General features: G+C 40.4%; 1 protein-coding gene across 1 annotated transcript in view; it reads left to right on the forward strand.

Annotated features, from left to right (window-relative positions):
- Nucleotides 1-17350, forward strand: part of AGBL1 (AGBL carboxypeptidase 1) — a gene marked incomplete at its 5' end in the record, with an annotated part of 781776 nt that overhangs the window by 337593 nt on the left and 426833 nt on the right. Inside the window, one exon of the mRNA XM_082857818.1 lies at nt 316-496. Within this exon, the coding sequence (XP_082713944.1) occupies nt 316-496 (181 nt within the window). The remainder of the gene's footprint in view (nt 1-315; nt 497-17350) is intronic.

Raw genomic sequence — 17350 nt, forward strand, 5'->3', positions numbered from 1 at the left:
ATCATGCTGTTGGACTCTGAAGAGTAAATTATTTCTTTGGTGGTCTTGCCAAAATCTGATTCTTGGTTGGTTTTGATGCCACTAAGTACTTATGCTTTGGATAACAGCCTTGAGCTTTAACTTTATACTCTCTTGAGTCTTGCAGACCATAGAGGCAGATGGAAAATGGATACATGTACATTAGATGTGTATTAGAAACAGTCAACCTGTTTCAGGCTTCATGCCAGTCACGTGTAATACTGGCTTCCTGGAGATTATCTGGGTGGAAATGAAAAGTGTACTTACGTCAATTTTCTTGTGTCTCTTTTTCTGCAGGGCAGCGCCCATACCAGGTGATTACTGCTCGAGTTCACCCAGGAGAGAGCAATGCCAGCTGGGTGATGAAGGGGACCTTGGAGTTCCTGGTCAGCAGTGACCCTGTGGCTAGGCTCTTGAGGGAAAACTTCATTTTCAAGATCATCCCCATGCTCAACCCAGATGGTGTCATCAATGGCAAGTATGTCAGGCACCTGGCTCAACCTAGTCCGCATTTATGTTACCATGGTAACATGTTGTTGTTTTGCTCAATGGGCTTGACTGGAGAGGTCTTGGTACTCTGGCAGGAATAACTTCTCTTGGGTTCTGTTACCTGGTACAAATAACAGGGTAATCTCCATATACATTAATGTCAATCTCATAGTTCCTTTGAATAGAAAGGTATAGACTCATTGGCAGTTAATAACAGAGGAATCCATAGAAATAATCTCATCTAACACTCCTTTTAAAAAGGAGGGAATTGGTGTCCACAGTAATCAAATGACTCCCCTAGTTACTTGGTTAGTGACAAAGTCAGGGCTCAAATTGTGATTTTCTTGAAGTTAAGACCAATGCTTCACAAAAATAAACTCAAAATGGATTAAAGACCTAAATGTAAGACCAGATGCTATAAAACTCTTAGGGGAAAACATAGGAACAACACTCTTTGACATAAATCACAGCAAGATCTTTTTTGACCCACCTCCTAGAGTAATGGAAATAAAAACAAAAATAAACAAATGGGACCTAATGAAGCTTAAAAGCTTTTGCACAGCAAAAGAAAACATAAACAAGATGAAAAGACAACCCTCAAAATGGGAGAAAATATTTGCAAATGAAGCAACTGACAAAGGATTAATCTCCAAAATTTACAAGCAGCTCATGCAGCTCAGTATCAAAAAAACAAACAACCCAATACAAAAATGGGCAGAAGAACTAAATAGACATTTCTCCAAAGAAGACATACAGATGGCCAAGAAGCACTTGAAAAGCTGCTCAACATTACTAATTATTAGAGAAATGCAAATCAAAACTACAATGAGGTATCACTTCACACCGGTTAGAATGGGCCTCATCAGAAAATCTACAAACAACAAATGCTGGAGAGGGTGTGGAGAAAAGGGAACCCTCTTGCACTGTTGGTGGGAATGTAAATTGATACAGCCACTACAGAAAACAGTATGGATGTTCCTTAAAAAACTAAAAATAGAATTACCATATGACCCAACAATCCCACTACTGGGCATATACCCAGAGAAAACCATAATTCAGAATGTGACACATGAACCTCAATGTTCAATGCAGCACTATTTACAATAGCCAGGTCATGGAAGCAACCTAAATGCCCATCGACAGACGAATGGGTAAAGAAGATGTGGTACATATATACAATGGAATATTACTCAGCCATAAAATGGAACGAAATTGGGTCATTTGTAGAGACGTGGATGGACCTAGAGACTGTCATACAGAGTGAAGTAAGTCAGAAAGAGAAAAACAAATATCGTATATTAATGCGTATGTGTGGAATCTAGAGAAATGGTACAGATGAACTGGTTTGCAAGGCAGAAATAGAGACACAGATGTAGAGAACAAATGTATGGACACCAATGGGGGAAAGCAGTGAGGGAGGGTGGTGGGATGGATTGGGAGATTGGGATTGACAAATATACACTAATATGTATAAAATAGATAACTGATAAGAACCTGCTGTGTAAAAAAAAAGATTAAAAGAAATAATAAAACAAAACGAACAAACAAACAAAAAAAGACTAATGCTTTTATTTGCTTCTATTTCCTGCAGATAAATCTTTATTCTCAGTTGTATTTTACTGGATTCTGGATACAGCTGTAATAAAAGTGTCACTTTATCTAAATGGAATGGCTGAAATGGTTGAAAAATGGCTGTGGAATGGCTAAAAGTGAAACGACTGAAAAATGGTTGGCTGCAAGAGGGAAGATTGGGGTGGTGTTTCTCCTGGCCTAGCTCCTCCATGCCTTTCAGAATGTATAATAGGAAAGGTGAATTCCAGTGTCGTAAGGGGTCAGCATTTGCAGAGTTGTGAGCTGAGGCCCAGATAGAAGAGCAGGTTCCCAAGATCACTGAGTCAGTGGGTTGGGGTGACAGGATTAACATTCATACATACCTGCCTCAAACTGTGGAAAAAGACTTAAAGCCCCTTCCTATGGTAACAAATGATTCTTTTTTACTATAGGATTAGACATTGGTATCCTATGGAAATAAACAGAATACAAGGTAAACAGAAAAATTGAAAGGAAAAATAATTTCAAAAGCTAAAAATAAAAATGCAGAAGAAGTTATAATTTCAAATATCAGCTTTAAAGAGGCAAAAGCATATGTTTAAAAACTGGGAAAATAGAGCAATATTGAAAAGGTGAAACAGAAGAGGTAAAATGAGAGTTATAAAGAAATTAAAAAAGAAAACAAAAATTTCAGAGATAGAATTACAGTGACTTAAAATTAATAAGAAAATGTTTAAGAAATATAAAATAATAATTTCTTTCAGGAAATAAAAACCCAAAATAAATGTTAAAAGGCTGAGAATAGACTAGCTTCAAAGGAAAAGCACAAAAAGAATATTGTTAAGTTAAAAAGTTTAAAAATTTAAAGATGATAAACTAGAAAAAGAGGATGAGAATAAATTCCAAATGATAAATTATGCCAAAATGCAAGCAAGTTAAAGCTAAAGGCTGTAAAACTAAAATTTCAATAGATACCACCAAAAAAAAAAAAAAAGGAAAAGGAAAGATAAGTAGGTAAGGAAAGCATCCATGTGTTCTAACAAGATTCCTAGATTTGTAGCTTCCAGATTTCTTTTTTTTTTTTGATGGTAGTTTTTGGTGGGCAGAGAGGAGGGTCCTTCCTCTTTGCATATGGTGACTGGTTGGTCTTCAAGCATGTGTGAGGCTTGGGAGTCCAAAGGCCAAGTCCTTCAGCAGGTGGCATCAATCAGGCCTCTGGCAGCAATCAGGCTTCCTAGATCTCAAGCTGGACAAAGCCCTAAAGCAGTATCCTTTCCTGGTCCAACAGAACTCAGCTGGCTCCTACCACGTGTTCCTTTAACTCTGGAGATCAGCTCCAGGGCCTCAGTGCATGGCTTCTCCCTGCTTGAGGGGCTAAGAGTTTTACTAGCAGGCTTACTGAGCCTAAATGGATGGAAAACAGCTCTGCAAGCCATCTTGAGAGACATGACCTCTTTTCAACATTTTCTCATCCAAGTTGGCTCTTTTCTGAAGTTACATGTTCCATTGAATTGTCTGGGGTCTGGTAGAGGATGGAAAGAGCATGGGGTTCAGAGTCATAACTCTAGTCTGGAATTCTGGCTCTTCCTCTGACTTACTCAGCTTTCTCTTCTGTTGGAAGAGGAAGCTCCCTGTTGACCTGTGTTGGTAGAGGTCTTATAAGTCCAAAGTAACATTCAAGCTCTGGAATAAATACTGTAGTTTTTTCCATTTCAAACGCTCACACCTCTGAATCAGAGGCTTGATCCAGGTCTTTGGTTGAAAGGTTAACATGGTCTCAGTCACTGAATATCCTCCTGGCCTGGGCACACATTATTTCCAGCTTACAGCTGGTTGCTTTTGGCTCCTTAATGGCAGGCCAGCTTATCTGTGACACCACCATCCATCGTCATTACCGTTATTTATTATGACTAAATTACCCTTTTTATTTATATAGCATCTTTCATCATGGAGCTCAAGGCACTTCGTAGGTTACTTGGATCACCCAAACAATTTTGGCTGAAAGGGATTTGGAAATCATAGCATTATTCTACTGAAAAAAAAATCCCCAGGTTGTTGCACATCATTACCAAAAGACTTGAGACTGCCATGGAATCATAACATACAATAAATGGGCTTAAAAGTTTCAGCTCAGGGCTTCCCTGGTGATGCAGTGGTTAAGAGACTGCCTGCCGATGCAGGGGACACGGGTTCGTGCCCGGGTCCGGGAAGATCCCACATGCCGCAGGACGGCTGGGTCCGTGAGCCATGGCCTCTGAGCCTGCGCATCCGGAGCCTGTGCTCTGCAACGGGAGAGGCCACAACAGTGAGAGGCCCGCGTACCACAAAAAAAAAAAAAAAAAAAAAAGGTTCAGCTCACGAACCCTTAGAACACACCTAACATATGGTTTCTCTAACTTCCACTTAAATGCTTCGTTGACATTCCGTTTCAGGACATACCCATTCCATAGTGTATAATTAGGTGGATTTGTTTTTCTTTGTTTTGATCTTTGCCTTGTGAATTTTACACATTTTACACATTAACTAAAACTTAAAATTTTACAATTTTACACATTCTACACATTTCTAAAATGTGTAGAAACAAGGATAAGATCTAATCCCCGTTTTACATGCCTTAACTTCCTCAGGTGAAGCCCTCTCCCAAATTTGATGTGGTTCAGCTAAACATTGCTTATGTGGTATTGTTTCTGATGTTCTGATTGTCATTGATTTTCTTTGGACACATTCCTATTCATAGGCTTCTAAACATTAACAGAACTGCCCTGTGTGTGGTCTGACCAGCAAAGAGGCAAGCTTTTTGCCTAAAGATTAGAGAGCCTGAACCTGAACTTGCCACTTAACCTACCACAAGATGCTTTTCTTTCTCTCCCTGCTAGTATCATGCAAAAGTACTTATGAAAAAATGCATAATATTTCTGTGTACCTATCATTATGTACTATATTTTAAAATCATAGCTGCCTTCATTTAAATGCTATGACTGAAAGTTAAAGGTATCACAGAAGACCTTACAAAGGAATTCAGGTTTCATACTTTGCAAGTTATTTGAAACTTCAGGAAATCACTGTATTAGAAGACTCAGCTTTTAAATAAAAAAGATTCTACGAGCCTCAAAAAAAAAAAAAAAATCACGGACCCCTGTGGAGTTTGCAAAACTGTGTAAAGGTGGAGTAGTTTCCTTGTGTGGTGATGTTAATGAGCCTCTGAGGATGGCTGGGAGGTTTTGATAGCAGTGGTCAGGGAGACAAAGCCAGGATGTTCCAGCAAAGATATAGTGGGTCTTGTCAAGCCAAAGATCTCTTAGCAACATATGTCTGTAACAGGAAAACAAAATACAAAGATGGTTTCCAAAAGAAACAATTTACCATCTTGTTGGCCTGGTAGTTTGTATTGAACTGGGCTGAGTTCAAAGTAATCCAGGAGGACTGATGCAGTGATCCCTTGTTTCTTATAATTCTTTCCAACATGGGATAAAAGAACAAGGAGACAACCAGTAGGGTTAGAGCAGAAGTGATAATGGCAGCTTGATTAGAGTGGGGAGTGGGGAGAAGACAGGTGATGACTTAAAAGGTCAACATGAGAAGTAAGTGAAGGAGAGGAAGAAATCTAGCATGATTCCCAATTTTTGGACTTTGCTTGCTGGGTGGAGGGTAGTGACAAATAATTTTTATAAAATCAACACCCAGGCCAACATTTTATTCCCAGGAGAGTCAGAGTATATTTATTCTTAGTATATATACAACGCTGCAAACTTGATTACTTTCTTCCAAGGCCATTGTGGAAGAGATGTAAACAACCATAAAGAGCAAAAGACGTGCTATAAGTAAACACACCAAGGTATTAAGAAGTAATAGGCTGAATGCTCTAGTGGAAACACATGAAACTATAAAAATCTTGACAGTTTTAACTATCTGGGACCATTTAAATTTACTATCAATAGTCTTTTACTCTGTGGATTGTGAAGCCTTTATTTTACTACAATAAGAGCACTCACAGACTTTATAAAAAAAATATTTAGTACTTTTTATAAGCCAAGAAAGAACCTTGCTCTTTTACATATATTTTCTTATCTAATAGTAACTATGGCCCAACCAAGGTAGATCTTCCGTATAATTTTCAGGTGCAGAAACTTGAGTATACAGGGGTGAAGTCTTCAGTGCAGTTTAAATAGCTCGTATTACAGAGCCAGAACTAAAACTTCTGTCTATTCTACATTCCTTTTCTATAGAGATTTAAGGGAATTAGAATAAAAGAATCTTAAAATGTTCTAGCTGAGCAGGTTATTGTATATTATTTAGTCCCAGTCCTTCAAATGATAAGGAAATTGAGACTAAAGAGATAAAATGAGTTATCACATAGCCTAGTTCAAGGCAGAAATGGCATGAAAAATTGTCTAGATAATTAAAACACTCAAACAAATAGACACACACACACACACACACACACACACACACACACACACACACACACACACACACACACACACACACACACACACACTCTGGCACACACATACCCATGTCTACCTCCAGAGCCCATGTTGATTTTAATCTATCAGCTCTTCCCAAACTTGGATGGAGATGCAAGTAAAGCCTCAGCCCCATCAGCAGATGGTCTCTGAAATTAGTCTTGTTGACCTTGATCTTCACATCCAGTGTGACTGGGATGAAAGAAGGCATAGCCTCCCCTGCTTTCCGCAATCTTGGCCCAGGATGAATGAATTAGTTCATCCTCAGTTTTCCTTCATGGAATTTGAATTCCCAGCGTGGCTTGGACCTCAACACTCTACTGTGTCCTGCCAGCTTTCTCCTCTGGAGAAGACATACTTCCTGTTGATGCCAACTTTTGGCTGTAAACAGCACCCAGCTGACTTTGAACAGTTTGGCCACAGGGCTGCCATTCCACTGCCCATTCTATTGTACGTTTTCACTCAAGTAACTGTTCAGGATCACAAAATGCTTATGATTATCCCCATTGGGTTCACTTCACCTTTGGGCTGGGCTATGCCTCTTTCCTCCTTTTTTGATATGTTCAGGGCTTCCCTCTTATGTGACCTCAGCTCTAACTTTTAATGTATTTCAAATCTCTTCAATATAAAAACATGTAACAGTGATTCTCAGACTTTCGGATTTCTCAGATCAGTTACATTTGAAAAAAAAACGGACTGTTGTAAGTATATAATTTTTAAAAATTATGCTCAAGAAAGAATGGAAGATACTCTCTGAGCTCCTAAACAACAGACTGGTGAGAAATTCAACATTAGTTGTTTCTTGGGCTGCCTCCTCACCTACCTACAATCATACAAGCAACTCAGGGGTTTTTGATGCTAGATCTTTAGATCATGGCAGTAAGCATTCTTGCCCTTCATACTATGATACATTTGCTACTGGCCTTGAAGACTTCCCTGTGGGTAGAGAGCAGTGTAGTCATTGAATGAATTTGTTATTCCCATTGTCAATCTTCCTGGAAAGGAGTAGATCCTGGAACAAGAAAAGATGCCTGACAGATGGACCTTTAGCGGGGGAGAGATAATTCTCTGGAGCTCAAAAGTGAAGAAACTCTGGTCTAACCAGAGGGTCCCCCTAGGTCACTGAGGAAACATGGCATCTGCTATGTGGAATAGGCTGGAAGAAGCAATCCCTCACATGGCTGCTTGAGAATGAGAACAGCTATACCAATAATCAGTTTTAAATTTTCTGTGAGTAGTTATCATCTGTTATATCATTTATTCTAAGTAAAGTGTTAATAAGCCTTTTCGTCTTGTTTCAGCTGTGTTATTGAGGTTGAAATAAAATGTCTGCCTCAGATTGGTGCAGAGGATCAGTAGCAGTCATAGTTGGAGAGATTCCTACGGGAACAGGGAATAATAAGTACAATGGCTAATATGTTTTAAGAGTCGTGCTCCGTATAATTGGGACATTTAAAAAATAAAATAACTTCATTGTCTTCTAATTATAAAAATGATACATGATACAGTCAAGATAATAGGTGTTAAAGAAAAGATTTGATTCACACTGGTGGTAGAAGTCTGAAAGTTCAAAAAGGCGATGCAGGGGCTTCCCTGGTGGCACAGTGGTTGAGAGTCCACCTGCCGATGCAGGGGACACGGGTTCAAGCCCTGGTCTGGGAAGATCCCACATGCCGCAGAGCAGCTAGGCCTGTGAGCCACAACCACTGAGCCTGCGCGTCTGGAGCCTGTGCTCTGCAACAAGAGAGGCCGCAATAGTGAGAGGCCTGCGCACCGTGATGAAGAGTGGCCCCCGCTTGCCGCAACTAGAGAAAGCCCTCCCACAGAAACGAAGACCCAACACAGCCATAAATAAATAAATAAATAAATTTTAAAAAATTAAAAAAAAAGGGGGGGATGCGGAAGAAACCAGGAGATTTAACATTTGCAGAGGCAGGCACTGCCTACAAGCATGGGGAAGCAAAGGGAAGAGGTGGAGTTACCAGAACCCAGGGTTGGAAAGGCTCCATGATGCTGGTGTGTGGAACTCTGAGAAGGGAGTCTGACTTGGCAAGGGCTTCAGTGGACCAAAGGGCACAGTTGAAAGGGTGAAGGAATGAAAGTATCCAGATGGCAAGGGGATGCATCCCGCCTGCTGCTGGTACCTGTGAGAAGATGCAGTGATGCTAGTGCTGTGCGTCTTAAGATGCAGGAGTTCAGCCAGTCCCCTGCTGCTGCCCTAGTCTCATTAACTGGAACTGGGAAACATAAAGGGTATCCTTTTCTTCCTCTTCCTGCCTTCCTATCTCCCTCTAGTGCCTCTTCGTTGGCAGAACTTAGCAGGAAGCCGACTGGCAAGGGAGTCCGAGCGTTGCGATCTGTAGAGTTTTAGCTGCGGTGTGACAGAGCGGAGGATAGAATTGTGGGCTGAGAGCTCAGAGACAGTTGGTGAGAAACAAGCACAAAGCGTTGGTTTACCGAGTGTCCAGCACGCACTTGCATCAGGCTTATTATTGTTTATATGTGACTTCTTTGTTTTCAAAAAATAAAATGGTTTTATTGTTTCCAATGGGGGAAAAATGAGACATCATTTTTGTAGAAAATCCTAGTGTAGAGAAAACGCTTAAAGAAGAAATTAAAAAGCACCCAAATTTGGGGCTAATACATTACGTTAATCCAAGGGGCATTGTTCACATTATCATCCGTGATAATTACATTTTGCCTGCAGAATTTTGTAACCTGGAGGCCCTCCCTGGATCAGGCTGCCCAGAGAGAAACACTGTTAGCAAGCTGAAGAAGGTCCATCAGCCATTTGTTTGTAAATTGACCGCTTCAGGTATATCAGCTATTTCCTTAAATATATTTCTATATTCATACCCATGTTAACTTTCATAAGGTAATGTATTTTGTAGTATAGTTTATAAACAGACAGCTGCTTCCTACAGCAAAGAATACAAATGGCATTTATAGTTTTGAAAAGAGCAATCTCATGGTCTTGATGGGCCATAATTGATTTAAACAATTCTCCATTATAAACAACAGGTGAAGAGTCTTGTTAGTCTCTGGGCAAATTTCTCCAGTCATTTCCTTAAGACAAATTCTTAAAAGTAGTCTGTTGAGTCAAATGTTATGCATATTTTTTATTTGATGTATGTTATTGCCAGACTACTCTCTATAGAAGATGCACAGATGTATATTCCTACCACTGATGGATGAAAGGGCCTGGTCCCCATACCTTGTTAACACTGCACATTATCACTCTTTTTATTCCTTGTGAATGTAATAGGATAAAAATATGATTTTAAATTTAAGTTTTTTATACTTATGAAAAAAGTAAATATTTTACTCCCATTTTGCAAATGGAAAAAAAAAAAATCTGAGGCAAAAGACTGGGTGGCATATGCAAGGTCAGCCACACAGCTGAGTCAGGAATTAAACTCAGGTTGCAAAGCTCGTGTTCTTTCCACTTGGCTGTGCAGCCCTACTTATGTCAAAGCTTCTGGATAGTCATCTGGTGACTCTCCTTTTGAATGTTGTTAGCGTAGAACTTGGGAAGTGGTAGGTGCCTAACACATACTTGTTGAGTCTAACTCAGGGTGCCTGACCTTTTCTAAATTCTTTTTAACGTGTGACCCTCGAGGTATATCATCCCAGACCAGAACAAGGGCTCTAAGGGGCCTTGAGTTACCTCCATCAGAAATGAGCTTTTGGATACATCTTCAGTTAAATATTAGCACTTAAGTATTGGTGTACCATCGACACAATGTTTTACTACAGGTTTGCTTGGAAGGGAAAATTTGTATCCTATCCATTTGAGGTATGATTTTTGTTGAACCTATGGGCATGATACTTAACCTTCTCCATGTCCTTCTCCTGCTTTTAGCCACTGTCTTGAAAGAATGACAGAGGACACATCAGGGAGTGTGATTTTATGTCTGGGTAGTCTCCAACAGGCTAAGGTTTAATAAGTATCTTCCAAGCTGGGAAGATTTGTGCCCTTAGGTCTCCTGCTGGATCACATAGGGAAGTGATTGGCTTTTCTATGGACTCACCATCCATGTTTGGCTTCTGAAGCATAGAATTTCTGTATGCCTGTGGATGAGTTCTGCAGTACGTCCTGAAAAGCAAGAATAGCAGAGCACACTCCTTCCTAGTGGGGAGAAGGAGAAGCAGGAAGAATCAGGGGAGACCAGCAAAGGCAGAGGAATATTGGCTGTCAGATGGTCAGCCTCCCCATGGGTCTCTTTCTCTTTCTCTCACTCAGCAAGGCACTGTGTCCTCCTGTACAAAGGCCAAAATGTCACAGGCTGAAGAGCCTATAAGGAGAAAGTCCTACATTCTCTGTGGCCTTTGGGAAGATGAATGATTGAGTCCACGATGTCTGTAGAAATGGTGCTGATGGTCATGATGACATGACATGACATGATACAACATTAGGATGATAACTCCCCTTTGAACTCTCATTCCAAAGTTTCAGCTCCAAATTTTCCTTTCAGTGAGGCCAGGCAATCCAATGGTCCTGCTGTGGAATCTCTCTATGGAATGTGCTGGTCAAAGGTCATATTTCTTAGCAGTTAAAGCTTAGCCTACAACAGTCATCTGTCCTTCAATATAGAACCCAACTGCTCTGCCTGGGAGCTGACAAAGGAACTTAAACTTGCAATCATGGACTTCTGAAATTTAGATTGTTTTGCTATTTCATACTCTTTGGAACAGAGTTATCAGTGGATGGATATTTGTGCTTTATTTGTTTTTAGGAAAATTCTAATTTTTTGGACATGGAGCAAAGGTTGGCTATTTGGATGGAAATGTCTTTCTGGGTCTGGTTCTACCCTGTTTGCGGGTCTTTGTGTTAAGGGGCTCCGGGAAGAGGTAGGCAAGGGGTATTTTAATCTCTTTCTCTTTGCTTTCCTTTCCTTATATTTGAAAATGGGGGAGAATGTTATTCTGATCTAGAAGGGGTTATTCGATCGGAAGAACTGTAATTTTCTCCATTTACCTCCTGCCCTCACTGAAAAAAAGGAATAATGGAAGTATTAGTCCGTTTTGAGTGCTAAAATACTCTCTTAGGCACAAAAAGGCAACATTTACAGGAATATTTTAACCTCACAGGTTTTGAAGATAACTACAAAATGAAAGACAAACATGCATTTGAAATTGTTTTAAAAGATGTAAACGTAACTGTTTTCTGCCTTAACTACTTTCCTTGTAAATATCTGCCAGTAATTCTCAAATCATGGTCTATAGAGATTTTGCAGGACATCAGTGATGTTCCTTCTAAGAGATGGAAGGAGGTAAAGAGATCCATGAAGAGTGTAGCATTTGGTACAACTGTCCAAACCTCTGTGCATACCCCATAGGAAGAGTGTGAGCTAAGGGAACATTTGAGGGTCTTGGTTCTAGACGGAAATGTGACACAATCTTGCTGATGAGCTTGTTCTTAGAGGTCAAAATGAAAATTATTTGCTCTGGGAACTGTTAAGGTCCTGCTGCTAAGTCATTTGCATGGTGTTAAATGATGCATAGTGCTGGGTGGAGAGTTCTGGGAGCATGTTTCCAAGGGCTTCCTTGCTCACACCCGTTCCTACCACAGCCTGCACACCGAGAGGGAGTCAGGAGCTTGACTACTACATTTGCCTTCTTCAGACATTGCAGTGCTGAATAAATATCACCATTTATTATTCCTAAATTTAGGGTCATTAATTATATCAGCATAAACCTAATTTATGCCATCATAAACAGCGATAATAAATGCTACCAAATGCTAATACCCAGCTCTTGCCAACTGTGCCTGTAGTTGATGGGTTCCCCCCTTTCTTCCCAGAAGCATTAAATTAAAAATGATTCAGTGTTGCAGAATCATTGATCAAGTTGGAGCTGAGGCTCTGGGGGAAATGCATTTGTTTTGTTAAATGCTTTTCTCCCTCATTGGCTGGGCAACTTTTGATATCTGTCTGCACTCCAGTTTTTCTCTGTTCCTTCCCCTATAGGAGGAAGAAATGGGGGCAGGGATGCAGGCAAGGAGGGAGACAGATGGGCATCTATTCTTCTTTCTTGATTTCCCCTTTAGACATCTCTCTTTTTCGTGTCCCCACTCTTAACACCTTCTTTCAACATGCACTTAGAAGCCTTTATAAAGCAAACCCTTGAGTATAATATAGATATGTTATTTCACAATTCCCATCACATCTACCATGTATTTAATGATGTATGTCACATGGCTCCCTAAAATTCATGAAAGTTTATAACTGGAAAATAGGAAACACAGACCTGACAGCTCCTGCCAATACTGAGGGTGCTTTTTCTTTCGCCATTTACTCTTGGGGAGACTCTGCTTTTATGAAGGAAGAGGAGAGCCTGTCCCCTTGTTATCAGAGCTATAAGAAGATCTCATTGCTTTGCTCAAAGGAAACTATTTGTACTTTTTCTGCCTTCCCCCTGGCTCTTTCTTCTTTTCCCATCTGGGATGACTGTGATTGTGATGTAGTACAAGGAATTCCCATCAGGCGATCAGAGGACTCTGGTTTAGGTCAGAGTTGTGTTCTTTCCATCCATGTGGCTTTGGACAAGTTGCTTAACCTCTCCACTCCTGTTTCTTCAAAGTATTAAGGGGCTAGTAAACCCTAACCACTGCACCTCACCTAATTATTATCATGGTCAAATACCATAGTACTTTGAAACTGTTAAACACTGTATGGAATTATAAAAGTAAGGGTTCCTCTGATGGTGTTCTTTCTTTTTTTTTTAACTGGAGGAAGGAATATTTCTTATTTTTAACTTTTTAATTGAGGTATAGTTGACATACAGTACTACACTAGTTGCAGGTGTGCAATATAGCGATTTGACATTTGTATACTAATTGATCCCCATGATAGGTGTAGTAACCATCTGTCATCTTACAAAGTTATTACAATGTTATTGATTATATTCCCTTTGCTGTACAGTGCATCCCTGTGACTTATTTATTTTATAATTGAAAGTTTGTACCTCTTAATCCCTTTCGCCTATTTTGCTCAACCGTTCAACCCCCTCTTCTCTGGCAATGACCAGTTTACTCTCTGTATCTATGAGTCTGTTTTGTTTTATTTTGTTTGTTTGCTTTGTTTTTTAGATTCCACATATAAGTATGTAGATTTTTGGTTTGTGGTTACCATAAGGCAATACAGTTTTTACTGGCCCCCCACAATATTTTATGTTTTTGATGTCATATTTTACATCTTTTTATTTTGAGTATTACTTGACTATTTTATATATAGATGATTTTACTACTTTTGTCTTTTACAATAACTTTCATATTAGCTTTATAGGTGGCTGATCAGCTACCTTTACTGTATGTTTTCCTTTATCAGTGAGATTTTTTTTCTTTCATAATTTTCTTTTTTCTAGTTATGGCCTTTTCTTTTCATTTAAAGAAGTCCCATTAACATTTCTTATAAGACCAGTTTCATGACCATGAACTCTTAGCTTTTGCTTGTCTGGGAAACTCTTTATCTCTCCTCCAATTCTGAATGATAATTTTGCTGGGGTAGAGTATTCTTGGTTGTAAGTTTTTTCCTTTCAGCGCTTTGAATATATTGTGCCAGTCCCTTCTGACCTGTAAGGTTTTTGCTGAAAAGTCAGCTGATAGTCTTCTGTTTTTCTTTTGCCGCTTTTAAGATTCTTTCTTTATCTTAAACATTTGGCAGTTTAATTATAATGTGTCTTGGTGTGTGTCTCTTTGGGTTTATCTTGTTAGGGGCTCCATGTGCTTCCTGGACTTGAATGTCTGTTTCCTTCTCCAGGTTAGGAAAGTTTTCAGCCATTATTTCTTTCTTTTCTTTTTTTCAAAATAAAATAAAATAAATTAATTAATTATTTAAATTGGGGTATAGTTTCTTTGCAGTGTTGTGTTAGTTTCTGCTGTACAGTGAAGTGAATCAGCTGTCTTAAAATATGCTTTCTGTCTCTTTCTCTCTAGTTTCTTTTTCTGAGAACCCTATAATGTGAATGTTATTACACTTGATGTTGTCTTAGAGGTCCCTTAAACTATTCTCATTTTTCAAAATTCTTTTTGCTGTTCCAGTTGGGTGATTCACACTAGCCTGTCTTTCAGATCACTGACCCATTCTGCATCCTCTAATCTGCTGTTGATTCCATCTAGTGTATTATTCGTTTCAGTTATTGTATTCTTCAGTTCTGATTTGTTCTTTTTTATATTTTCTATTTCTTACTCTTCGTTGAAGTTCTTGCCGAGTTCATCTATTCTCTCCCAAGTTCATGAGCATCTTTATGATTTTTTTTTTTAACTCTTCATCTGGTAAATTGCTTACCTCTTTTTTGTTTAGTTCTTTTCCTGAGGTTTTGTCTTGTTCTTTCATTTGGAAGGTATTCCTTTGTCTCTTCACTTTGCCTAACTCTCTGTGTTTGTTTCTGTTTATTAGGTTTATCAGCTACATTTCCTGGTCTTGAAAGAGTGATCTTATGTAGAAGTGATCACCACACAGGTGCTCCTGTGTAGGTGGTGTGTGCCGTCCTCTCATGGTTGGGCTGCAAGCACACTGGTGGGTGGGGTAGGCCCCCAGCCTAGCTATCTGCAAGGCCCGGCTGTGACTGTTGCAGGTGCCCTGGTGGGCAGGGCTGCTCCTTGGCAGGTCTGTTTCTGAGGCCTGGCTGAGACTACTGCAGGTGTGCTGGTGGACAGGTCTGATCTCCCAGAGAAAGAACCACTTTGGAGGGGCTGGCTTGGGTGGGTGGGTTGGGTGTGGAGCATCCTCAGGGGAATGCTGGGGCAGTGTGCATGGTATTAACTAGATTGACGGAGAGGGGCGGAGATAGTGCCCACCAGCACCAGGCCAGCTAGGTGGAAGGAGAATAAAAAAAAAAAAAATGGCGTCCACCAGCACATCTTTCCCTAGAGAAAGTTCCACTGGGTCCCAGCTCACACACTATAAAATTAGTTGATGAATCTCCTTGTAAGACCCAGGCACTTTTCAAGCTGCTGACTCTGCACTGGGACTTGGAGTGGCTGAGTTTTTGCAAGGTCTTCAGGAGTGGAGTCTTGGGTTGCCACAGCCCTCTGGCTTTCCTGAATGTAAGCCGACCTGATCTTCAGAGGCAGACATTGTGGTCATTCCTCTTCCTGTTGAACGTCCCACAGGCTGGAAAGCCCAACGCTGGGCTTGGACCCTCACTTCTCAGGGGGGATCTCCATAATTGTGATACCCGTCCCATTTGTGAGTCATCCCATGGGGGCGCGGTAGGCTCTGACTGGGTGACATCTCTGCTACTCCTGCCTGTCTTGATGTGATATTTTCTTTATGTCCTTAGTTGTAGAAAATCTGTTCTGCTGGTTTTCAGGTCATTCCCAGACAGATTTGCTCATATGTAGTTATAGTTTTGATGTGTCTGTGGGAGGACATAAGCTCAGGATCTTCCTACTCTACCATTTTGATCTGAACCTTCTTGTTTTCTGTTGCCTGAATTTCAATGGTGGGACATGCAAAGTTCTTCTCAATGGCCAAGCCAAGCAGTCTCTTTCCTGCTTCCATTTCTGTTTCTCAAAGAGATCCAGGATAAGATTTGGCAGGGATAGATGAGATAGGTATTCTGCAGAGGATGGGATAAGGTCAAAGGTGAGAAAACCTCCTTTAATATATATATATTTAAATATATATATGATATATATATATATATATATATATATATACACACAATTACATGTATATGTATACAATTTATTCAATCCTACATGCACTCCATAATTTTAAAATCACAGTCGCAAGGACAACAACCTCTTTAGTTAGAGCTTTGGTTGTCCTTGTGATTATGACTTAAAAATTATGGACTGGGTATAGGGTTGAATAAACTGTATAAAATATACAGCAGTAGAGAAGTTTAGAGCTGGAGGAATTCAGCTAATGCCTTTTTTTCTCCTCATGCTTACTTTTTTTTTTTTTTTTTTTTTTTTTGCGGTGCGTGGGCCTCTCACTGTTGTGGCCTCTCCCTGTTGCAGAGCACAGGCTCCGGACACGCAGGCTCAGCGGCCATGGCTCACGGGCCCAGCCACTCCGCGGCATGTGGGATCCTTCCCGGACTGGAGCACAAACCCGTGTCCCCTGCATCGGCAGGCGGACACTCAACCACTGCGCCACCAGGGAAGCCCCATACTTACTCTTTAAATAAATTTAGTTGTCCCATTGGAATGGACAAAAATCTGGCTTCTTGTCTTTTAGAAGGCAGCCTATAATCAGCCTCAGCCTCCATCAGTGCATCTCCAAGAGCGTTTCAGGATGTCTGTAATGAGCAGTGTCTGTGGTCGGTGGAGTCTGTCTCCCCCAGCCTAGGGACTGTCTCTTTGGTGTACCGAGTCTCAGCATCACAGCCTCATTGCCCACCACCCACAGAAGCCTGGATTCCTAGGAAAGTGCACCCCATCAAGAACCAGAAAGAATTGCACCTTTAAGTATGGCATTGGGGAATTGCCGGGAGGCTTATGCTTTCAGATTCTGGGTCCTTCTTCCTGGCTAGCCAGAATTTATAAACAGGAAAGTCAAAGGCAGCACATAAACCTTGGTGATGCGGATCCACCCTCCTTGCCCTGATTTCCAGGTTGTCTTTTCCTTGCAAAGGTTATTTATCTCTCTGAGCCACCTAGCCCTTTTGAATTATTAGTCTTATTCCTTTATTGCCCTGCTTCCTTCTTACACATATGCTCCTATACATCTTCACTGCGCAGGGGGGATCTTTTGTATTTACAGCTTCTCTCTGTTCCTCACCCCACCCCCTGGCCCAATAACAGCCAAGGAGATAAATAAGAAACATAACTCTTTTTGGCTATTATTTTTTTTTCTTACCCTGCACAGTAATAT

This window comes from Leucopleurus acutus (assembly GCF_964270905.1).
Source record: "Leucopleurus acutus genome assembly, chromosome: 1".
NCBI classification, from domain to species: domain Eukaryota; kingdom Metazoa; phylum Chordata; class Mammalia; order Artiodactyla; family Delphinidae; genus Leucopleurus; species Leucopleurus acutus.